The sequence below is a fragment of the Engraulis encrasicolus genome, chromosome 6, assembly GCF_034702125.1.
Source record: "Engraulis encrasicolus isolate BLACKSEA-1 chromosome 6, IST_EnEncr_1.0, whole genome shotgun sequence".
Taxonomy (NCBI): Eukaryota; Metazoa; Chordata; class Actinopteri; order Clupeiformes; family Engraulidae; genus Engraulis; species Engraulis encrasicolus.
The window spans coordinates 6,552,752-6,577,751 of NC_085862.1; the positions used below are offsets into that span (position 1 = coordinate 6,552,752).

The 25,000-nt window shown below is 45.8% G+C and overlaps 1 protein-coding gene across 1 annotated transcript in view; it reads left to right on the plus strand.

The window, feature by feature from the left end:
* The window catches only part of pkn2b (protein kinase N2b), an 87,043-nt gene that overhangs the window by 38,139 nt on the left and 23,904 nt on the right, over positions 1–25,000 (plus strand). Inside the window, exons 4-9 of the mRNA XM_063200520.1 lie at positions 4,478–4,638; positions 11,936–12,062; positions 13,253–13,401; positions 17,692–17,914; positions 18,568–18,753; positions 20,965–21,074. Coding sequence (XP_063056590.1) covers positions 4,478–4,638; positions 11,936–12,062; positions 13,253–13,401; positions 17,692–17,914; positions 18,568–18,753; positions 20,965–21,074 — 956 coding nt within the window. The remainder of the gene's footprint in view (positions 1–4,477; positions 4,639–11,935; positions 12,063–13,252; positions 13,402–17,691; positions 17,915–18,567; positions 18,754–20,964; positions 21,075–25,000) is intronic.

Here is a 25,000-nt window from a genome sequence, read left to right on the forward strand (position 1 = left end):
GATGTGTTGGATGCTTGATGTGTTGTGCTGTGATGTGTTGGATGCTTGATGTGTTGTACTGTGATGTGTTGGATGCTTGATGTGTTGTGCTGTGATGTGTTGGATGCTTGATGTGTTGTGCTGTGATGTGTTGGATGCTTGATGTGTTGTGCTCAGCTCAGGCCAATTTGTTTGACTGGCGGATGTATGTGTTTACCCAGTTCTCTTGCGCTAGTCTTTCCAGCCTGGCGAGGGCGCACACACACACACACACACACACACACACACACACACACACACACACACACACACACACACACACACACACACACACACACACACACACACACACACACACACACACACACAGAGCACCATTCACAAACCAGCTCCGGCTGTCGCCTGCAAAACTACATGCATGGATTCATTCTTGCCAGCACATGTCCTCCAACACACACACACACACACACACACACACACACACACACACACACACACACACACACACACACACACACACACACACACACACACACACACACACACACACACACTGGGCCTCCCCACCCCCCTCCAGCTGAAGTGAACCCTAGCTTATTAAAGCTGTCACTTATTGTGTGCTGGGTTGCGCAAGTTCTGTTCTTCCCTCTTGGAAAACAATGGCGACGTCGTTCGGAGGAAAGTCCTTCTGTAGCCCCCGCCAGATTGCGTGTAGAAGTGGTTGGACGTGTGTGTGTGTGTGTGTGTGTGTGTGTGTGTGTGTGTGTGTGTGTGTGTGTGTGTGTGTGTGTGTGTGTGTGTGTGTGTGTGTGTGTGTGTGTGTGTGTGTGTGTGTGTGTGTGTGTGTGTGTGTGTGTGTGTGTGTGTGTGTGTGTGTGCAGGCGTGTGTGTGTGTTTGCGTGCATGCCTGCGCGTGTGTGTGTGCGTGCGTGTGTATGTGTGTGTGTGCGTGCATGCTTGCATGTCTGAACCCTGCAGTTTTAACCCTTAATGGCCCTGTGGCTGGATGGTGTTTTGGCAGTTGAAGTGTTTAATGTCTGACGAGCACTTTGCTCTTAGTCTTATCTCTTATCTGTTTTTCTTTCCCTCTTTCCTCTTTCTATCTTTCTATCCCTCTCTCCTGCCACAGAGTTATAGGGAATCTTGATTTATAGATATGAATACCTTTTGTCAGAGGTGTCAAAAGTAAGTTTAAAAGTAAAAAAAGAAAGAAACACTGCTTCCTTTCAACAGAGGTAACTTATCTGAGTAACCAGTAGACCTCTGTTGGATCAAATTTGTGGTGGGTCCTTGTTAGGTTTTCAGTATCAACACAGTCTATCTACAGCACTACTGCACTAGGTATAATTATGGTGTAACAGCTATGTAATATCATTTAATTTATACTTTTACTGTTGACACCTGCCTTTTTCTACACAGTAGATGCATGGCCATCACCAATTTTGCCCTTGAAACAGTTGGTTGCATTATTGCAGGCCAGGGTTGAGTTCTACTGTATACTTGGGTTCTCAATGTTTATCAACACAATGTTGTGAGGCAAGACAATGGCAGCCAACCACGTGAGCTAATTATTTGACCGGCAGCGGTTTCCAACAATCAGAGGTTGAGTTGTGCGTAGCTAGGTTCGCACAGTCAGGTTATAAACAAAATTTAGAGCCCATGTATAAGCGGTGGACATAGCCTACCAACTTGTCTGTGGGAACAACGGTGTTCAGTGTTGGACTGTTTATGTGTTGTGAGTAATAAACTAGACACCTCATGGTGCTTTAAGTTTCCTGCGCGGCTGTTGATTGTAATTTTCAGTTGGTGCCCATGTAGTTTACATTCTTCTCTTTGACGGTCTGTGTTGGTCCGTTGCAATCTCTTGCTATCTTTCGTTATCGCTTTGGTTTTGATTAGTTATTTTTGTACAGTGAGCTTGTCCTAGTCTCTGAGCGTGTAGCACCAAACAAAGCCCAGTGAAATATACACTCTCTGATAGCACTCTGCTTCAGGGCTAGTCCTATACACGACTCAAGAGCTTGGCCCTACCGTGGCGCATATGGTAGGGCACTCGTTTGCTATGCGGCTGACCCGGGTTCGATTCCCGGTCTGGGTCCTTTGCCAACCCTTCCCCGTCTCTCTCTCCCAACACGCTTCCTGTCACCATCTGCTCTGTACTATCATGAATATAATAAAAAAGACCACACAAAAAAACACAACTGAAGAGCATGTTCCCCATGGTCAAGGAGTTTGTTGTTGCCATTGCTTATTTATGTATTTTTTTCCCGATTTCTTTTGTTTACATACTCTGGGGTACATAACCTCATAGCTATGCTAAGTATGTTGTGTTGTTGTGTGTGCTGTGAAGAATGTCATTAATCCTCGTCATAGTAGACTATGGAGGATGTAAACAACAGGACGTCTGTATGAAGCTGTAAGAAAACTTTTGTCTTTGACTATAGCAGTTCTTCAATTTTCACCTGATGATGTCATTGTCTTTCCTGAAAATTGAAGTGTGTCATCGTCAAGCTCGACAAAAACTCCCCAGTACCTAAAAAGCTTATCTTATCTTGTCAAGCCCTACTACACTGGTACCTTGTTATCTCTTCTCTCCTTTCTCTCCTTGTAGTTTCTGAGTTCAGAATTTTTGGCTGTAGGCGACGGGACTTTTTCTTTTCAAGCTTGAAGAAGTCCTTTATTGCTATTTAATGCCGAACATACCTCCTCCATTTATTTCACCTCTGTCTCCTTGCAGTATCGGAGTTAAGAATTTCGTCTGTAGGCGACTGAACTTTTTTTTTGAGTATTTTGGAATATTTTACTGCTATTTAACACCTCTCTTGTATTTCTCTCTCCTGTGTTTCCTTGTAGTATCGGAGTTAAGAATTTCGTCTGTAGGCGACTCGACTTTTTGTGGAGCTTGGAGTATTTTATGTAAGGGTTAACGTTCGGCGAGAAGGTCGCTACCGTGGAATAGCAGCACGACAGAGAGAATCTTTAGACCCCGACGCGGAGCGGAGGGGTCTTGTTCTCTCTGAAGTGCTGCTATTCCACAAAGCGACCGACTCGCCGAAAGTTAACCCGCTTATTATATGGATATACTTAAATGATTCACACATGCGGGGACATTTCTTTATACCTATTTAATGTTAAGATTGTTGCTGCGCAAAACAAAACAGTGCCGTTGTGGAACACCGCTAGGCAACAGCTAGGTAGGCTAGCCAGGACAACAGGTGTTGTCTATCACAGCAGCTGATTAGAGTGACAAAAGACCGACCCCCTGCGGAGTGATATGAAACATTCGCTTTAGCCACTGACTTGTATACAAGCCAGTGGCTTTAGCAGTGAACGTCTTGTTGCCATTGACAGCGGTAGCCAGGACAACGGGTGCTGTCTATCACAGCAGCTGATTAGAGTCTTGTTGAAAAGTCGCTTTAGCAGTGAAAAGTCTTGTTGCCATTGACAGCGGTCTGTTATAGACCAACCCGTCCGTTATCGAAAAATAACAGACGTCCGAACGTTGGGGAGCCCCGTTGAAATGAATGGAGCATTCGACAGATGACGTCACAACCATATAATAATCATGTTTATTATATGGTTGTGACGTCATCTGTCGAATGCTCCATTCATTTCAACGGGGCTCCCCAACGTTCGGACGTCTGTTATTTTTCGATAACGGACGGGTTGGTCTATAACAGACCGCTGTCAATGGCAACAAGACTTTTCACTGCTAAAGCGACTTTTCAACAAGACTCTAATCAGCTGCTGTGATAGACAGCACCTGTTGTCCTGGCTACCGCTGTCAATGGCAACAAGACGTTCACTGCTAAAGCCACTGGCTTGTATACAAGTCAGTGGCTAAAGCGAATGTTTCATATCACTCCGCAGGGGGTCCGGTACGTCTTTTGTCACTCTAATCAGCTGCTGTGATAGACAACACCTGTCCTGGCTAGCCTACCTAGCTGTTGCCTAGCGGTGTTCCACAACGGCTCTGTTTTGTTTTGCGCAGCAACAATCTTAACATTAAATAGGTCTAAAGAAATGTCCCCGCATGTGTAAATCATTTAAGTATATCCATATAATAAGCGGGTTAACTTTCGGCGAGTCGGTCGCTTTGTGGAATAGCAGCACTTCAGAGAGAACAAGACCCCTCCGCTCCGCGTCGGGGTCTAAAGATTCTCTCTGTCGTGCTGCTATTCCACGGTAGCGACCTTCTCGCCGAACGTTAACCCTTACATAACACACCTCTTGTATTTCTCTCTCCTGTGTTTCCTTATAGTATCGGAGTTAAGAATTTTGTCAGTAGGCGATTGGACTTTTTTTTTGCCTTGGAGTTTGAGTATTTTATTGATATTTAACCTACTTTTTGTATTTCTCTCTCCTCTGTTTCCTTGTAGTATCGGAGTGCTCAATGACTCCAGACAGAATTTCGTCAGTAGACGACTGAACTGTTTTTGGAGCTCAGAGAAGTATTTTAATGCCTAACTCAATTTCTCTCTCCTGTGTTTCCTTGTAGTATCGGAGTGCCCGATGACTCCAGACACGCCGGCCAGTGAGGCGCGCACCTCCACCAACAGTAGCCGGCTAGCTGCCCTCAAGAGGCAGAACGACATTGAGCTCAAGGTCAAACAGGGTGCGGAGAACATGATCCAGATGTACTCCAATGGCTCATCAAAGGTACACCGCCTAGCTGCGTGTGTGTGTGTGTGTGTCTGTCTGTCTGTCTGTCTGTCTGTCTGTCTGTCTGTCTGTCTGTGTATGTTTGTGCCTGTGTTTGTGTGTGCGGCTGTCTGTGTATGCTTGTCTGTGTGCACCCGTGTCTGTTTGTGCGTGTTTCTGTATTTTTCTGTGTGTCTGTATCTGTGTATGTTTTGTCTGTCTGTGTGTGTGTTATGTATGTGTGTGTCTGCACACACCCAAGTGAGTGTGTGTGTGTGTGTGTGTTCTTGAACAGATTTGTGTCTGTGTTTATGACTAGTAAGGGCTGCAGCCATCAACAGTGCCTATGTGATCTACACCGCTGGTCATGATGCTTTAGTGGTGAAAAGGGGGAAGCGCAGCACTTCAAACCTTTCTAAGCACACAATTGTAAACACATGAAGCAGACGGTGGGGCAGAGAGAGGAGAGTCCTGTTTAAAATAGCAACCTTAAAAAGCACACTCCTGTTTGAAATAGCAAGCTTAAATGTGAAGAATTCAGACCCTCTCATCTCAGGAGGGCAGTGTTTGGGAACATGAGTCCTTTTGAAGTGAACAGGGGAGAAAGTTGAAGTCCCATCCTCTAAGAATGGTAACCAGATGGTGAAAGAAATATTTATTGGATATGGATGTGCCAAAGAGATGGTCAGGCATGCTAAGCTTTTGTCTGATTGTACTGTATTGTATTGTGCAGCCATGACCTAGTGGTTAGGGAGGGTTACAGGTTCGAATCCCACCCTCTCCTCTCCCTGGACATCCATCCATGGCTGAAGTGCCCATGAGTAAGGCATCTAACCCCACATTGCTCCAGGGACTGTAACCAATACCCTGTAATAATTTTAAGTCGCTTTGGATAAAAAGCATCAGCCAAGTATAATGTAATAATAATGTTATAATCCTTTTTTCTCGTGTGTCTGTGAATTACGTTTGGGTGAGGTGATTCCAATTAGAGAATTTAATTTGCTCTCATTGCACCTGTAGCTGACCACACAGCATTTTACACAACACTGTTTGTCTTGTTTGTTATTGTTGCTTGCTGAATATAGTGTAGTGCGTTGACTTGACTTGTCGAGTCCCTGGGCCCTTACCGTTGGCCTGTTGAGGCCATGTAGAGTAGACACAATGCAATTAAATGAGAGGAATTTTCCCAGAGTGAGACGCAGCCCTGACCTGTTGCTTCCTGTAAGCACCACCGCAACAACAACCCTTCCTCTCCCTTCTCTCTCCCCTCTCTCTCCTCTCTCTCTCCCCTGCCACTGTACTGCAACCCTTCCTCCCCCCTCTCTCTCCTGCAACACCACACTTCCTCTCTCCTCTCTCCCCCTCTCCTCTCTCTCTCCTCTCATCTCCTCTCTCTCTCCTCTCTCTCTCCTGCAACACCACACTTCCTCTCTCCTCTCTCCCCCTCTCCTCTCTCTCTCCTCTCTCTCTCCTCTCATCTCCTCTCTCTCTCCTCTCTCTCTCCTGCAACACCACACTTCCTCTCTCCCCCTCTCCTCTCTCTCTCCTCTCTCTCTCCTCTCATCTCCTCTCTCTCTCCTCTCTCTCTCCTGCAACACCACACTTCCTCACTCCTCTCTCTCCCCTGCACACTGCAACCCTCCCTATCCCTTCTCTCCCCCCGCCACACCAACCCTTCCTCCCCCCTCTCTCCCCTGCCACAGCCACACACCGCCTTTCCTTACTCTGAGAGATGGGGGGCATGGACTGAGGTATAGAGAGGGACAGACAGGGATGGAGGGATGCGGGAATAGAGAGAGAGAGAGCGAGAGAGAGAGAGAGAGACTGAAGCAGTGTTCTAAAATTAGCATGTCAGCATGAGTCCTTGCTGGGGGATGTGGAAGAGGACAGGTCATCACTTCTATCTGTTTACTCTCTCTCTCTCTCTCTCTCTCTCTCTCTCTCTCTCTCTCTCTCTCTCTCTCTCTCTCTCTCTCTCTCTCTCTCTCTCTCTCTCTCTCTCTCTCTCTCTCTCTCTCTCTCTCTGGCTTTCTCTCTTCCCTCTCTCGTTCCTTGGGCACAGACCCTGTCTCCTGTCTCTTTCTTCATCCACTTGTTTCAAGGGGCTTGTACTGTAATGCATAAGTCAAGAGTTTTGCAATGCTACAGTAGCAGCACAGTAGATATGTAATGCGTTAGTTCAGAGTTAGTAACTCCCTTTCTCCCATTTAGAAAGTCTCAGTGTTCCTCTCTATAAACAGAGTTCTGTAAGATTAGAAGTTAATAACCGATTAGCATTTGGCTCGAAAAGGCAGATTATCTCCGTTTATAACATGCCCTAATATTGGTCAGTAGGCTTCTCAGCTGACACTATGTTTGTTTTGGAGTGTTTTGGTTTAGTTTTGTCGTTGTTGGATTATGCAAAAAGAATTAGCTGGGTGTTTCGCTGATTTTATTTTTTTTATTATTATTTTCCTCGGCTTGATTTGTTTTCGAGCCTAGTCTCCAGGGACCTGTACTACAAAGCTGGTTCATTACATTACATTACATTGCACTTAGCTGACGCTTTCATTTATTCAACGTGACTTACAACTATTATTTTTCAAGGTATTGGTTACAGTCCCTGGAGCAATGTGGGGTTAAGTTCCTTGCTCCAGGGCACTTCAGCCACGGATGGAGATGTAGGGAGAGGTCAGGGGGAATTCAAACCGGCAACCCCTAGATTGAAAGACCAACTCTCTAGGTTCAGAAGTAAATCAGGTTAAGTTAAGAGGTAAATCACCTAATAGAAGAGCCTGGAGTCCTCATTTTCCTCTCAACTTAACCTGGTTTACTCTTGAACCAGCTTTGTAGTATGGACCCTTGCTGGAAGTTTGTTTCCTGGCCTGGTCTCCTGGTGCGCTAGCTATCGCCACGGTGTCATCTAGGGAGGAAGTGACATCATGAGTAAGGCATTCCTGTCATGCCCTTTGGAGGAGCTAGAGGAAGTGCAGGGAGGCGAGCCGCCGAGGAAACAGGAAGCTTCCATACCTGACTGACTCCGACACACACACACACACACACACACACACACACACACACACACACACACACACACACACACACACACACACACACACACACACACACACACACACACACACACTGCCCAACTGATAAGTTTCAGTCAACGTGAACTGTGAACATTCCACATTCAAATTCCAACCGTTTATGGGTCAAGCGTTAGGGACAGTTCTTCCTCACGCGCACACATACACACACACACACACACACACACACACACACACACACACACACACACACACACACACACACACACACACACACACACACACACACATACACACACACACACACACTCTCTCTCTCTCTCTCTCTCTCTCTCTCTCTCTCTCTCTCTCTCTCTCTCTCTCTAACACACCTACAGACAGCCACTAAGTGACCCGTAGCCACTTAAGACACAGTTGCAATGCACCCACATCATCGCTGTTTACAGTACACCACTCACTCTGCGCAAGTATCTTTTTTCTTTCCTCTTCCTGTCCCCTATGGGATATAACACTTCTGCTGCTGCTGCTGCTGCTGCTGCTGCTGCTGCTGCTGCTGCTGGGGGTGTCTGGGTGATGCAGGCTGCGGGCCGGGCAGCATGTGGGCATCTCTCTCCCAGTGTTGCCAGATGTATTTGACCTAATCCCGCCCAAAAGCTTCTCAAACACCGCCAAAATGCGCTAAATTCAGCCCAATTTCAACAAATTGCATTGATTTCTATGGGCACAAATCAGTAGGAAAAAAAACGCCAAATGGCCAATTTTTCCCATTTTTACCCGCAGACAGCCATCCCAAGTAGCCCAATTGGGCAGGTAACCGCCCAATCTGGCAACACTGCTCTCTCCTTCTCCTCCACCTCAAGCTCCTGTTCCGTTTTGCTTGGCTGCTCTGCACTGTAAAAGATCCTCTCTTCTACTGTGCCCTAGACTTGTCTACCGCTTGGTAGAGCTTGACTGCGTTGCATTGCACAGACGGGCCTGCTTCAATATCTTGTCTGTCTTGCCTGCACTGAACTGTGCAGCTTGTTTGGTTCTATTCTATTCTATTCTATTCTGTTCTATTCTATTCTATTCTATTCTATTCTATTCTCCAGGGTGACTGAGTGATGTGCCTGTCTCCCCACACTGCTGCTGCTATTGCTATTACACTGAGCTGTGCGACCGCTTTGACAGGCTAATGTAGTGTACTGCTGCAGTACAGAAATAGCATTTCCATTCTATTCTAAAATAGTCTGCTCCCTTCCACACTCTATTCTATGCTATTCTACTCTATGCTATTTGATTCTGTTCTGGGCTAGTAGCTATGGTGGTCACATGGCCCTCCACTTCCTGTAGACTAGCTAATGCACTACAAAGCATTTCTATTCTGTTCTAAAATATTCATCTCTGTTCCACTGTATTCTACTCTATGTTATTCTACTTTATTCTACTTAATTCTATTCTGTTCTGGGCCAGCTATGGTGGTCACATGGCTCTCCACTTCCTGTAGTGTGTCCCGCAGGAAGGACCGCCCAGCTGCCATCAGCAGACCAAGCATGCGGAGCAGGAAAAGACCTGCTCTCTCTCACTCCTTCTCTCTCTCCCTCTCTCTCTCTCCCTCTCTCTCTCTCTCTCTCTCTCTCTCTCTCTCTCTCTCTCTCTCTCTCTCTCTCTCTCTCTCTGTCTCTCTCTCTCTCTCTCTCTCTCTCGCACACTCTCTCTCTCACACTCTCACACACTCTCTCACTTTTTAATTTTCTCACACACACACAGACACACACACACACACACAGACACACATCCCTTAAGTCTTGTCTTACGGCCCGCTCCGGCCCCTGTGATTGTCTGCTAGTTGTGCTCTGATTAGTCGCACTAAAACACACACACACACACACCGCTGCAGTCCTGCCCTTGCGACCCGCTCCACTCCGGGCCCCTGTCACTGCTGGTGGTGGTCTGAGCAGCGTCAAAACACAGATTGCAGGAATAGTGAAGACAGGCACGCTGAGCTGTAGGCCAGTGGCCACCAGATTCCATACAGTCTAGATAGAAATAAGGTTCTGACAGCCAACAGATTCCATATAGTTCAAGACTCTAGATTGAAATAGGTTATTGACACTCACCAGATTCCATACAGTGTAAGAGTCTAGATTGTAATAAGGTTCTTCTGACAGCCACCAGATTCCATATACCGGTAGTCTAAGAGTCTAGATTGAAATAGAGTTCTGACATTCACCAGATTCCATAATACTTGCCACAGCCACCTGATTCCACGAGGCTCTGACTACTACCATGAGATTCTATGGGTTCCGAAAGCTACTGGAAATATAAGGGTCTGAAAGCCACATTATCCCAAAAGGTTTCAACAGCCACCAGAACCGTAAGGCTCAGATAGATTCCAAAAGGTTCCGCAAGCCACCAGATTCCGACAATGATGTTCAGCTGTGTGGTACTCTGCTGTGTAGAATGTTCCAAAAGTACTGGTGTGGAATGTTGACCTTAGTCATGTGTTTGATTCCCAGAAAAACAGGCATTTCAGTGGCGCTTGGAAAGAGCACACTAATGACTAATTTTCATGTTCAGCGTTGTTTCCCTTCCAGACACTGATGGTCGAACAACACTGTGAAGTGTTATGCCAGTGAAAAAGCCAATGTTTTCATATTGGTCACTGTCCCCGGGGTTGTTTTGTCTGTGTGAATACCGCAGCATTGCACATCATGGCACAGTGTCCATTAGCTGCTTGTAAAAAGCAGTCGTGTCTTCTTGTAGTGGTATTCCCTGTGAGAAAACTGAGGAGTATCACGTATTAGCAGAGCTGGGGTGCATTTCTGGAAAGCGTAGTTGCTAACTGTGTTAGCTACTTTGTTGGTTGCAATGCAATTTCCCATTGGCAACTACCGAAGTTGCTAACGGCTAACATCTGCACTTTCCAGAAATGCACCCCAGGTCTGGGACCACAAACCGGCCCTGGCAATTTTGGCATGGACCAGCCCCCCACCCCCATTCTACAGTTATGATGGGCACAGTCCACTGTATATGAAGGATGCACTGATTTGTGGGCTGGTCTTTTAGGGAAAATTTGAAACAAATCAAAAATATAAAAAGTATCGTCCCCTGAGGACTGTTGGTGGCGCACCGGGAAAATGTCCTGTATGCCAGATTACCAGTCCAGCCCTGTGTACTAGGGTTTCACTGAGTAACAGATATGCTTTTATCAACTCCTACAGGCAGAAAGGCTTTATAACGAGACCAGTTTGCCAACATATAGACATGCTTTCAATTTGGAATGGGTCTGTGTCTTTGATACTAGTTAAGTGACGTAAAGAGTATTTACAAAGCTCATTTCTAAAGTGTATTTGAGTCCTGAAAGCAATAGAGACATCAAAAGGACAACCTCAAAATGAGATGAAAACAATCTGGGGAAAAAATATAAATAAGACATGCAATAGACGCTAAAGGCAGACAGTAAAAGGAAAGAAAATCATTTAAATCTGGAGACTTTGTGGCTTCAAGTAATCATTAAGGAAGGGTTGTGTTGCTAAAAATAAGTGGCCCTTAAAGTGATATCAAACTTGGTGCTTCATCTTGACCGCAAGTAAGGTTATTTTTAGGTTGGTTTTAAATATGGCCTCTTTGTGGGACGACTAATATGTTCCAGTTGTTTGCTCTACTCAGAGACATAATACAATGGCAGTGTAATGACTGCAGAATATGATAACTTGGATAACAAGGATAACTCCTTGCTTTGCGGTTTGTCGTGCTTTGTGTATGTTTCAATCATGAGATCAAAGCAGAATGTTTTGAATATATGTATGAGGTCTTGTTGTATGTCTGACATATGTATGTCTGATCTTGTTGTAGAATACTATAGGCCGCCTACCAACTGGATGCATTTAGAGATGACTGATGTTAAACATGAAAAACCTGCCAAGGCTTGTTGCCATCCGTGATATCAGCTGTGTATTTCATGAACATAAGCAATTGTCATTTCTAGCATATTTGATGATGTGTGTGCAATGCATACATGCGCGTGTGTGTGTGTGCGTGCGCGCGCGTGTGCACACATATGCATGCCTGTCTGTGTGCGTGTGCGCACATATGCATGCCTGTCTGTCTGTCTGTGTGTGTTTAAGTGTGTCTGTCTGTCTGTCTGTGTGTTTGTATGTGTGTGTGTCTCAGTATGTGTGTGTAAACACACAAATGCGTAAATATCGTGGTGAGAGGGATATCTTCGAATAATGAAATTGTCCATTTTATTTTAGAAATGTATGCTAAATGTACTATTACTACTGTATTATTGTCTCGTGTAGGACCGTAAGCTGTTAGCGGCGGCACAGCAGATGCTTCAGGACAGCAGGACGAAGATGGAGTTCATCCGCATGCAGATCCTGAAGGCGACACAGGCCAACGAGATGGGCTTCGACAGCAACGACAGCGGTGAGTAGCGTACCACCCGACGACTGGCTTTTTTGCAGTGCTTTACCTGTCCAGGGGTGCGTTTCTGGACAATGTTGTTGCAAACTAAGTTAGCAACTTGCATGGTTGCAATGCAATTTACCATTAGAAACCAAGTAAGTTGCTAACTGGTTAGCAACATTCTTTTCAATAAATGTGGTCCAGTATCTTGCAGCTTGTGAGGTTTTTTTTTCCGCTGGTAAGTCTGTTGGAGATGGCCCATAGGCTGCTAACCAGAAAAACGCTATGAACATTCGCACACTGACCCAAAGCACACTCCCGCACACTCATCTAAAGAGAATTGGGGATTTCCAGAACTGGAGGATGCGATTTTCAAAATGTGAACAGCGTAATTTATTTAGGATTTAGTAAGTAAGTGATCACAATAGACCATTTCCTCATGACCGTACACCTATTTAATTACTGTACAAACCACAGTGGCCACATTCAGTGCTATACTTGATTGTATTACAGGGCACGATGAGGTGATTGCTGGTATTAGCACATTGAGTGAGCGTATTAGGGCATTTTCCGTAACCGTAGGGGAATAGACCTGGGCAGCATATTCGAGATTCCAGAGTAATTAACCTTAACTGCGGCTGCTATGCTTTACTTCCTCATGGGACGTTCAAGGTCATCCGCTCACTCCTGGTCATGGAGGCATTGGGTTGTGCTTGCACTATTCAGAGGTCTTTCCTGAATTCAAGTGAAAGAAGAATTCCATCTATGATGGGATTAAGATACCTTGCATGATGCAATTATGCCTCGGAAACATCGTCTTCCATGTTGTAATGGGTTTCCACCCAGATGGGTAGCGAATATTCCTCAGACTCTCCTAGAAATGTTTTTATTTGTGCATGTGTATGTGAGAGAGAGATTGATGTATTCATGCAGTGTCTAATATTTGAGATAAATACAGTGCAATTTGATCTGTGTGTACCCGTGAGTGTCATATTCAAAACATTTCTCTAGAATCCAAGTATTTGACTGAAAAATAGTAACATTGGATTGTGTGTGTGTGTGTGTGTGTGCATGCGTCCCTGTGTGTGTGTGTGTCTGCGCATCTGTGTCTGTGTTTGTGTTTGTGTGTGTGTCTGTGTGTGCGCGTCCATTTGTGTGTGTGTGTGTGTGTGTGCCTGTGTCTGTGTGTGTGTTCTCATCGCCCTGTGCAGTGCACGGCGCCAAGCCCATCATCAGCCCACTAGACCTGCGCCTGGAGGAGCTGAGACATCACTTCCGCATCGAGTCGGCGCTGGCCGAGGGCGCACGCAACGTCATGAAGCTGCTCGACAAGATGGCTGAGAAGAAACGACACTCCGAGGTGAGCGAAATTAGATTACCTTAGATTAGATTCATTATTGTCCCATAGGGATATTTGTTTTGGCCAAGAAGAAATGACACTCCAATGTGAGCGAGGACTGGTGGAGTAAGAGATCACATTATACCTAGCAGGGCTTTGAATCAGAATTTTATTTCCAATTCGTTTGTTCCGAACAGAAACTGAATTTTAATGTTTCCGGCTCTGTGTTCCACCATTAAATAGACGTTCCCGAACCGGTTAGACTTAAAACAAAAAATATACGTTTCCATAACGGTTAATCACATTCCCTCTCAGCTGTTTAACAAATGGCTTTACAATTATGTCTCATCCAGCATAAACCAAATGTAATAATGTTACCAAAACAATTGATTATTGTTGATAATAAAGGAAGTACACGGCCACACACTGAACCTACTTTCTCAATACAGAAGCACTGTGCTCAGGTGAAGTAAGGTGTGGTGGGTTTAAGTAGTGAGTAGATTATGTCATGTAAGCCATGGACTATGTTGATCTCTATCAGAAAGTGACGTCGGTAGTCACAGGAGAGTGTGCTGTATGGACTGCTTTGTTGCTGAGGTGACAAGTTAGTTTGGATCTCTGATGCAAATTAAGATGGTGTGCAAATGAGATGGAGCTCAGGGATATAGTTGTTTAAAAAAAGCTGATCTAACATGGCTAAAACTGAGACATATCTCTGTTAGTTTAGTTTAGTTTATTAGGATCCCCACTAGCTGGGCGCAGACCCAGTTATTCTTCCTGTTGTATACAATTCATTCATTTAAGCATCATCCATTGAAAAGAAAGAAAGAAAAAAAGAAGAAGAGGAAAAACATAGTTTAATTACTTTAATAATGGTTTAAGAGTCTGTTAGCTCTGAAGACTTATTTGTTTATTTTTACTGTATCATCTGCCCAAAACAAGAGCACAACATCGTCTTTTTCATGCCATTCCAGTAGTCACACTTAATGACCTCTGCCATGCTTGGCGTTTATGCAAAGCCCAAGCTTTTAATTTTGGTGTTGTGATGTTATGCAAAACCCTAGCTTTTAATTTTGATGTTGTGATGCTACCGTCAGCTCCTGTGGGAGGTTGGGCGGGTTCGGTTCCCTTGACCCTTGCACTAATAAAAAGTGGTGGAATATCGCACGAGTGTGTCACAGGGCCGTGGGCCGCACTGTAAAGCCGCCGATCCGCTTTGGTGACAACGCGGTGTGAAATCTTACAGGCAGGCTCGTGTAGGCGCGCGCTGGCGTCGCACTCTCACATGGAATGTTCTGGACGTTGGGTGCAGGGTTGCCAGATGACACCAACGATTTCCAGCCCAAATTGTAATCAAAACCCTCTTGAAAGCTCTAAATCCTGCCCAAATTGAACTAAATTCTATTGATTTGCTGATTGATTGCAGAAAAACCCACCCAAATGCCCTTTATGCCCATTTTTTTAGCCGCAGACGACCTTCCCAAGCAGCGGGAAACCGCCCAATCTGGCAACACTGATTGGGTGGGTGGTTTACAGTAGCTCTGTGCCCCCATTGGCTGACCCTGCGATGGCGGCCGCCACACCGTCCTGTTGGTTCGTGTCCTCTCTCTTCTCTCGTTCTTTCTCCCACCAGGCCAGGCAGTGGCCCGAGTGAACTTGGCCACCAATGGTGGATAGATGTGCAGAGGAGTAAATGTGCCGTGTGCAAAAAGGCTGGCATACTAAGAGGCCGTGTGCAAAAGGCTGGCAGAAGGGGCCGTGTGCAAAAGTGCTGGCATAAGGTGCCGTGTGCAAAAGGCTGGCATAAGGGGGACTGTGAGCAGCTGTGAGAGGGTTGTTTTGAAATCGCTAAATGGCTGGCCAAAAAATATATACACAGTATTCGGGGTTTGAAATGGAAGCTTTTTTTGCATGCATTTTGGGATTGTGCAGGCTCACAACGCGTTAGTTTAAGCCATCGGTGGGTTCGGAGCCTATTGACCAGGGGAAACATTTGCTATACAATCAAGTTATATTTTCAGGGGACCTAGTGAAGGTAGGGTCTGTTGAAAAGGTGGCCGCCTTCAATAGGCCTAAAGTGCAGTGGGAAATCTTGGTTTTGTCTTCATAGCACGGCCATTGGAGGGCTTTATAAAATGTGGCCCCTCGAATGGAGATGGTTTCCCACCCCTGGTTTATGTCATCCACGCCGCTAAATTTGAGAATGCGACGGGGGGTGTGGCGCCATTTTGAGTCACGTGACGCCGCGAGCCATTGGCACACCTGAAGTATGCACGTACCCACGCCATGTCTGAACAGCCCTTTAAGCCATTCAGATTATTTCAAACAAATCCCAGTAGGCTATGTGTGCTTGCGTATGCCACTTAAAGGGAGTCCCCAGGTCAAGGTGTGACTGTACTGGACGTGGCAGGAGTGGTAGCCGCTTGTGGTGCCAGTTGATGAGAAGGTTACTTTATCCCGAGAGACAGCCCAATCATCCCGAGTGCGTTACAATATGCGACCTTGCTTCCTCCACTTGTGCTTGTGGCCTCGTACCAGGAAATAATGTGTTGTGATGACATCACTGGCATTCTATTCTATGTCATTCTATCAGCATTATATTTTCAATATCTCGCAAAAGCTCAATTGTAAAGTCATTTTCTCTTTTTTTGCAAACTGGATGGTGAATAAAGAATAGTCCCCCCAAAATTATTGTGATTAGGCTGACAGCGGGGAAAGTGAATTGTTATCTCCATGGAGGCGGGGCATCAGCAAAAGGTGAGGCCACAAGCACAAGTGGAGGTCACAAGGTTGCATATCGGAAACACCCAGACAGTGCTAAACCTCCAAAAAGGCAGAATGGCCTGCCTTAATCAGTTGGTGTACCTGTTCAACCTCTTGATAGTCTTACCTGCCCTCCCTCCCTGCCTAATGGCCTGCAGGCACTCTGTAATCTTTGTCTACCAACTCGGGAAGAGCGCCAAACTTTCCGTGCTAACTGAACCGTCGTTGTAGCAGCTTAAAGCTGCATTACAGCCCTTGCATGAAAATCCCCCGATTGTGATTATTATTAGATGTTCCAAGAGCCTGCTATTGTGCCCTGATAATTGTGGAAGTGGAGTATTTGACAGACCAGTATAGAGCGTAAAACCTCTTGACATTTCTCCAGGCCTGTAAAACAGGTTGCGTTTAGCCTAAAGCTACGGGCTAATCTGCCCAATTAACTGCTAGTGTTACTACTACAGTAGCCAGTTCACAGCACTCTGGTGCTTACAGTATAATAAGTTGATGAAGGCTTTTGTTGATGATGGTCTATGGGTCTATTTTTTCCTAATTTTGTTGTAGGCTATTCAAATGAAAATAATTCACTGTGCGTTAAACCTGATGCCGCCGTCTGTTAAGCCCTGGTGATTTTTTACACTGTACCTGTTCTTGTGTTATGTTATGTTATGTTTTATGTTATGTTATGTTATGTTATGTTATGTTATGTTATGTTATGTTATGTTATGTTATGTTATGTTATGTTATGTTATGTTATGTTATGTTATGTTATGTTATGTTATGTTATGTTATGTTATGTTATGTTATGTTATTTGTATGTCATGTTATGTTATGTTATGTTATGTTATGTTGTGTTATGTTATGTTATGTTATGTTATGTTATGTTATGTTATGTTATGTTATGTTATGTTATGTTATGTTATGTTATGTTATATTGTGTTGTGATATGTTGTGATATGATATGACTATGGTAATACCTACACAATTTGGGGCCGAGTCCGTCATGTTTTTCTGGGCCTATCCGTTTTATGATATCTGGCCATGCTCCTTGATTTTTTTTTTCTGGGTCCACCTGTTTTATGATTTTTGGCCACTTTTCTTGAGTTAACCCATTGACGCCTAAGGCACAAGCCACCTGAATACCTGAGCTCTTTCTCATCCTATAAAAACCTAAATATCTCAGCTTCTGAAGCACATAAAAATATGCACTAAGTTGCATTTAAACGCTATGACCCTCATCTTTCATTCGAATGTGTTGATCTATAAAACAGAGATTTTTAATAAAGTTGTCTCAAATCTCATGAGCCTGAATGTTGCGTAATGCAGCTCCAGGTGCCAGGGCCAATGTTGCACAACGCCACATCAGGTATCAATGGATTAATGCTCCTTTCCGGTCTCCTCTTCTGCAGGCCCAGGCGGTGCTGAATGTTATGTTATATTATGTCCTGTTATGTAATGTTATGTCATGTGATTATATTGTATTATATTATGTGATATTTTATTACATTACATTATAACGTTGAGTTAATGCTCCGCTCATCATCTCTGCAGGCCCAGGCGGTGCTGAGCGACTCGAGTCAGAAGCTGGACCTGTTGAAGTATTCTCTGGAGCAGCGGTTGTGCGAGCTCCCCAAGAACCACCCCAAGATCCTGGAGGTGCAGGAGGAGCTGGCCATGTCGGTCTCGCCCCCCCTCAGCCCCCCCCGCCAGAGCACCATCATCAGCAGCACACACAACCAGTACAGCACCGTCGCCAAGCCCGCCGCGCTCACTGGTGAGGAGACACACACACACACACACACACACACACACACACACACACACACACACACACACACACACACACACACACACACACACACACAACCAGTACAGCACCGTCGCCAAGCCCGCCGCGCTCACTGGTGAGGAGACACACACACACACACACACACACACACACACACACACACACACACACACACACACACACACACACACACACACACACACACACACACACACACACAACCAGTACAGCACCGTCGCCAAGCCCGCCGCGCTCACTGGTGAGGACACACACACACACACACACACACACACACACACACACACACACACACACACACACACACACACACAACCAGTACAGCACCGTCGCCAAGCCCGCCGCGCTCACTGGTGAGGACACACACACACACACACACACACAACCAGTACAGCACCGTCGCCAAGCCCACCGCGCTCACTGGTGAGGACACACACACATACACACACACACCTCTGACACCTTACATGTCTCCTTCCCATCAGGCACGCTGGACGTCAGGCTCATGGGGTGTCAGGACACACACAAACACAAAAACACACACACACACACACACACACACACACACACTTCTCTGACACCTAACTGTATCTATGTGTGTATGCATGCGTCCCCATCAGGCACGCTGGACGTCAGGCTCATGGGATGTCAGGACCTGCTGGAGAACGTTCCGGGTCGTGCGAAGGGCGGCACCATGACGCTGCCGGGGTGGAGCCCGAGCGACGCGCGCTCCTCGTTCATGAGCCGCAGCAACAAGAACCGCGCCAGCTCCAAATCCAGCATGTCCAAGTCCGACGAACTCACCAGTCAGTACCTCTTATTTTTCTTTCCTAGTTTGTTCTGTGTACATCTGTTCGTTGGTTTATTTGTTCGCAGTGCGTGTGTGTTTCTGACCACCACAAGGCAGAGATGCGCTCTCTGAGCGCAAGTATTAGTCCAACCAGGGGTGTGAAACTCAAATTCACGGTGGGCCAAAATCAAAATCAAAATCTGGGACAAAGTTGTGGGCCGAACTCAATATTTTTTTAAGAAATAGAATAACTGGGTTATGTAATACTCAAAATCACATTTCACAAACATTATGGCTGATGGCTCATTCTTTTGAAACTTACTTGTCGGTGGACCCGAGTTCGCTCTCCCGACATCGGTGTCTGAAAACACTAATGTTAAATAAGTTCGGAGTACACCGAAATGCTCAGAGTTTGTGTTTTGGAACCCCGAGTTAAGTACCCGTTCTTTTGCACTTTCCCGAGGTGGAGGCCGGGGTTTCCGACAACCGAGTTTCAAAAGAATGCACCTTTATTCCCCATTGTATATGGTAGATAAAATGCACCTGTCCTGCGCATATTCCGTTGTATATGAGTGTGAGAGGTCTGACTCGTATTAATGGTGTACGTGAGCCAACTGTAAATAATAAAATGACTCTCTGGGTGAAATTTGGCCCTGGGGGCCTGAGCTTGACATCCCTGCCTTAGCCATCAGCTCCAAATCCGATGAGCTCACCTGTGTTTACCTGCTGCTGTTGCTCTCTCTCTTTTTTATTAAAGTAGCAAACAAGTATTAGTTTAGTTTCACTAGTGGGGGACAATGACCGAAAACTGTTTGGACTGGGACTAACTTGTGTGAGTAGAGGGCAAGGCAATAAATCGGTAGCAGGCCTACTGGAGGAGCTTGGGGCTTTAGCATAGCTTTCCAATAATCTGGAGCTGAGCCTGCTGTAGCTTTGCAAACAAGACTCATCACCTAAACTAAGGAGCTATCCACCTTAAATCATTACCGATAATATTAACAGTACATATTTCATATTTCAACTGTAGTCCCTTGACTTCCCTTCATAGATTACACTAAAACAACAAAGACATGTTTGGAAAAACATGGGTACAGAGCCCGTCCTAATGTTTATCCCGACTTGCACTTTCATTTGACTGATCATCAGCCCGGTTGTCATTAAGGGACAGCAACTTGGACCCATTCGTTCTGTAGATTATCTATGGATCTGAATGGAAGAGGAATTAAGTAGTAAGGAACCGAATTGAATTGAAATGGAGTTAAAGGGACAGTTTGGTCAATTTCAACATGCAGTTGTATTGCTCACGCTACCCTTGACTTGTCAGTACCTGGTGACGCCACAGTTTTTGGCCCAGCCCTTTCCGAGATATGAGCTATTCTAATGGGGGCAGCGTTTGTTTACATTTTAAAAAAATGAAACATAGGCCAACTCCAAATATTTTCCCAAAAGGTACTGCTGTTTGCTAGTTGTCTGCTGATGTTTTATAACCTTTTGGATGTTTTTGGGAATAAATAAAAATGTTTTTTTGAAATGTAAACAAAGAGCTGCCCCCATTACAATGACCAGGATCTCGGAAACGGCTGAAGAAGAAGAAAAAAAAATCTCAGGCACTGACAAGTCCAGGGTAGTGTGAGCATTACAACTGCATGTTGAAATTGACCAAACTGTCCCTTTAAGTGCTTTTGGCAGGTAATCAGCGGAAAGACTTAGTGGGGGTAAACAAAGCGCTGACAACAGTGAAACGGTAAGGGGTGCCTTTAGCTTAGACTAGCTTAGTCTAGCTTAGCTTAGCTGAAGGGGGTTTAGTGTCACAGTATGGGGTCCTGCTTCACTTGGAGACAGACGGGGAGATACTACTACTAGGCCTACTTACTGCCTAGAAGAGGCCGTGTCGTAAAAGTAATTGTGTGGGTGTGTGTGCGAGCGAGTGTGAGAGTGAGCGTGCAAGTGAGCGAGTGAGGTTTATTGTTTTGTATTGTATTGTTTTTCACCTGCCCAGGGACTGCAGGTAGAAAATAACTTCTTAGCTGTAATCTGGTGCAGGACATATATTTTCTTTGTAATTAATGTCATTTGCACATGCTCCCTGACTAAATAAACCAAATAAACTTGGTGTGTGTGTGTGTGTCTGTGTGTGTCTGTGTGTGTCTGTGTGTGTCTGTGTGTGTCTGTGTGTGTCTGTGTGTGTCTGTGTGTGCGTGTGTGTGTGTGTGTGTGTGTTTTACAGATGAGATCAGTGCGGTGCTGAAGCTGGATAACACAGTGGTGGGCCAGACCAGCTGGAAACCCGTCAGTAACCAGGCCTGGGACCAGAAGTTCACCCTCGACCTGGACAGGGTATGAGGACGCACACACACGCGCACACACGCACACACACACACACACACACACACACGCACACACACACACTCAATCCATCACCATTCACCACACATCCCCTGACATGTGCACACACGCACAGACATACGTCATGTGCTATGCTTCACTGTTGTATTTGCTTCATACTGTACATAATTAAAACGAGGTGCATGTTCACTATTCACATTCACTATTGCATGTAAAGCTACTAAAAAGGAAGAGCTGGCGGTGGTCAGGCCTAATCTGTTTGCTGTAACCTCTCGGGTCACACAGAAAAAGAGGATCCTGTGCTGCGCTTGGTTGGCCTGCTTTAGTTAGCTCAGTGGTTCCCAAACTTTTTCAGCGGGTACCACCTTTTGGACTTTCGCAACCCTCCCACCCACCATTGTCTTAGGCCCACGGTATGCTTGTTGCAGGATACGCGTGCGCGGGCTCAATCCGTGCATGGGCGCATGAACTTGCGTAGTTCATGTCAATTTTACTCGCATTAGATACTGCGTCCATACACGTGCACACCGTGCAATAGCCTAGTAATGGAAAATCTAGCAATATTAATGGATTAGTTGAAATTAATTCATTGCTATTGTTAGATTTTCCATGTATAGTTTAATATTGCTAGAAATACTCAGGAAAGCAAATACCGGTACATTCATTAACCATACAGGTGAATGCTGTTACTAACCAAAATTGTGGAATCATGTTAGCTGTTAGCTCTTAATATGAGGATTTCCCATTTTTATGCAATGTCCCTTTTGTCCGTGACCCCATCAGTACCTCCGCACCCCCAAGGGGTCCCGTCCCCCAGTTTGGGAACCTATGACTTACTGTAGCTAGTGGAGCGAGGGTGCATATGGAAGTATGACTCTCTGGAAACAGAGCTGACCCTTGGCTGATGGTGCTGCTGGGGTTTGTTGTGGGACGGGGGATGAGAATAGTTTTTACTTTGGTGTGTTAAGAGGGAGCAGCAGCAGGGGGAGAGGATTATATGATATTAGGGGAAACATTGGATGGGGGTGTGAAAGGATGCGAGCGACATTAAGTCTTCTGTAGCTGTCCATTCATGTGTGCCTTTCCGTAGAGGAGGGGGAGACTTTGGGCAGGGTTGCCAGATGAGACTGATGATTTCCAGCCCAAAAAATGCTCAAAACCCGCCTGGAAGCACTAAATCTCGTCCAATTTGGACTAAATCCTATTGATTTCTATGGCCATAAATCTGCAGAAAAACCCACCCAAGAAAACCGCCCAAACTGGCAACACTGGCTTTGGGTGCTTGAGCGGGTGATTGAGATGGCGGACCAGAGGCAGAGCTGTAGGTGGAGCAAGCAGGGCATTTGCCCCTAGGCCCAGGGCCCTCCCATATTGATGGTGGGGGGCCTTATGACCTTGGAAGGTCCTATGGGGGGTGGGTGGGGCTGGGGTTGAGCGTTTTTTTTTTTTTTTTTTTTTTTGGGGGGGGGGGGGGCACTTGCTGAGCTGAGGACTTTCCCTTGAAGTGGTTTCAGCCGAGTGAGCTCATCTCACTGCTGTGGCTGCTGCTGCTGTTTTGTGTATGTTTGTTGTGCCAATTATCTCATCACGAGTGTCTTTCCAGATCTTCTTTCAGTGTGTGTGTGTCTGTGTTTGTGAACGTGCGTGCGTTTGCTTGCTTGTGTGCATGTCTGTGTTTGCATGCGTCCATGTTCATCCGTGTTACACATGTATTGTCCCTGGTTAGCCCGTGTGTGAGTGCACAGGTCGTGTTGGCTTTGGCAGTGCAGTGCAGCCCAGGGAGGGTGTTGGTTGTGTAATGAGGAGGAGAGGCCGGTGCCTGGAGCTGCTATTTCTTAAGCCAGTGGTTCTCAAATGCTGTTTCAGGCCCACCTGAACCAGGCCGGTGCTGCCCATTCCCATTCCCGCACCAGTTATGTTGGGAACTGCGAACCTTCAAGTTTATTTTGTGTACTGAGGAGGAGAAGTCGGTGTCTGGAGCTGCTATTTCAGGGGTGTCAAACTCAAATTGAGTGAGGGCCAAAATCAAAATCTGGAACAAAGTCGCAGCCGAACTCAACAACTATTTTTAAAAATGGACAAAAATTGTGCATGCATGCACTTCATACTCAAAGTTCAATTTCGCATACACTCTTTCCCATCATATATGTTAGTTAAAATGTGTCTGCACATCCTGTGACACAGCAAATTTTATGTTCAAGTCATGTTACGCTATACATTAATTGTGTATGTGGGCCAAATGAAATACACATTTTAAATGATCTCGCGGGCCGAATAAAATGGTTCCGCGGGCCAAATTTGGCCCCCGGGCCTCAGTTTGACATCCCTGTGCTATGTCATAACCCAGTGGTTCTCAAATGCTGTTTTCAGGCCCACCTGAACGGTGCCGGTGCCCGTTCCCGCACCTGTTATGTTTGGAACGTAGCCTCTTAGTGCAGATGGGGTCACCGACAGGCCTATTCACTATTTGCTGAAAATACTCAACTACATCATAACAACATTGCTATGACATTACTGAGAGCCTTAAGTAACAGATTAAGACATAGCCATTGCAATTTTGGTGACAGTAAGGTTATAGAAATTGGCCCTGTGCAAAGAGGTTAAGTGTTTGCCTGTGAAACTTCATACTGGACTCTTTTCCGACAGCTTGTTAACCCGGACGGACATGTTGACGTCCACGTTGTCGTCTCCGTTCGCAGAGAAGCATTTTTCGGTTCGCATCGCAAACCAACTGTCTGGTTCCCGAACACGGTTCCCAAACTGTTCAAGATTAGGTGTTGAGGGAACGGGCACCGGTACGGTTCTCTGTCGGCCTAAAGTTGGCTGCAGGCCAGGGACCCCTGACAGCCCATCACCCCACACCTCTGCTGTCCCCATTCCTGGGCAGCCGCCCGTGGCCTAGTGGTTAAATAGTTGGGCTTTAGAAAGTTTAGATCAGAGGGTTTCGGGTTGGAATCCCACCCTTCCTCTCCCTGGGTGCGTTCCAATATGCAACCTTGCGTCCTCCACTTGTGCTTGTGGCCTCGTACGAGGAAATAATACGTCATGATGACATCACTGACAACAACATTATATTTCAATATCTCGCAAAAGCTCAATTGTAAAGTCATTTTCTCATTTTCAAACAGGATGGTAAATGAAGAATAGTCCCCCAAAAATTGTTGTCGCTAGGCTGACAGCGGGGAAACTTAATTGTTTTCTCCACGGAGGTGGGGTACAGCAAAACGTGAGGTCACAAGCCCAAGTGGAGGACGCAAGGTTGCATATTGGAATGCAGCCCCTATCTTACTCCATGGCTGAGGTGCAAGGCGCCTAACTTAACCCAACACTGCTCCAGGGACTGTAACCAATACCCTGTACGTAGAGTAGCCTAGTGGTTAAGTAGTTGAGCTTTAGATCAGAGGGTTTCAGGTTGGAATCCCACCCTTCCACTCGCCATTTCTTACTCCATGGCTGATGTGCCCTTGAGCAAGGCACCTAACCCCCACATTACTCCAGGGACTGTAACCAATACCCTGTACTTAAAATAACTACAAGTCCCTTTGGATAAGAAAGCATCAGCTAAGTGTAATGTAATGTGACAAAGTAGAACTGCAAGAGGTGTGAAAATCCGGCTCAATGTGAAAGGGATTAGTGTTCTTTACTGGTACAGTACACATTGGCACTCAGTTGCATGTTGGTGTCAACTCCCTCTGTCTCTTTCCGCTTCTGTCTTTTTGTCTTTTTCTGTCTCTGACTCTGACTCTCTCCTGTTCTTGACCTCTGTCACTTTTCACACACACACGCGCGCGCGCGCGCACACACACACACACACACACACACACACACACACACACACACACACACACACACACACACACACACACACACACACACACACACACACACACACACACACACACCCACACAGGGGCTGG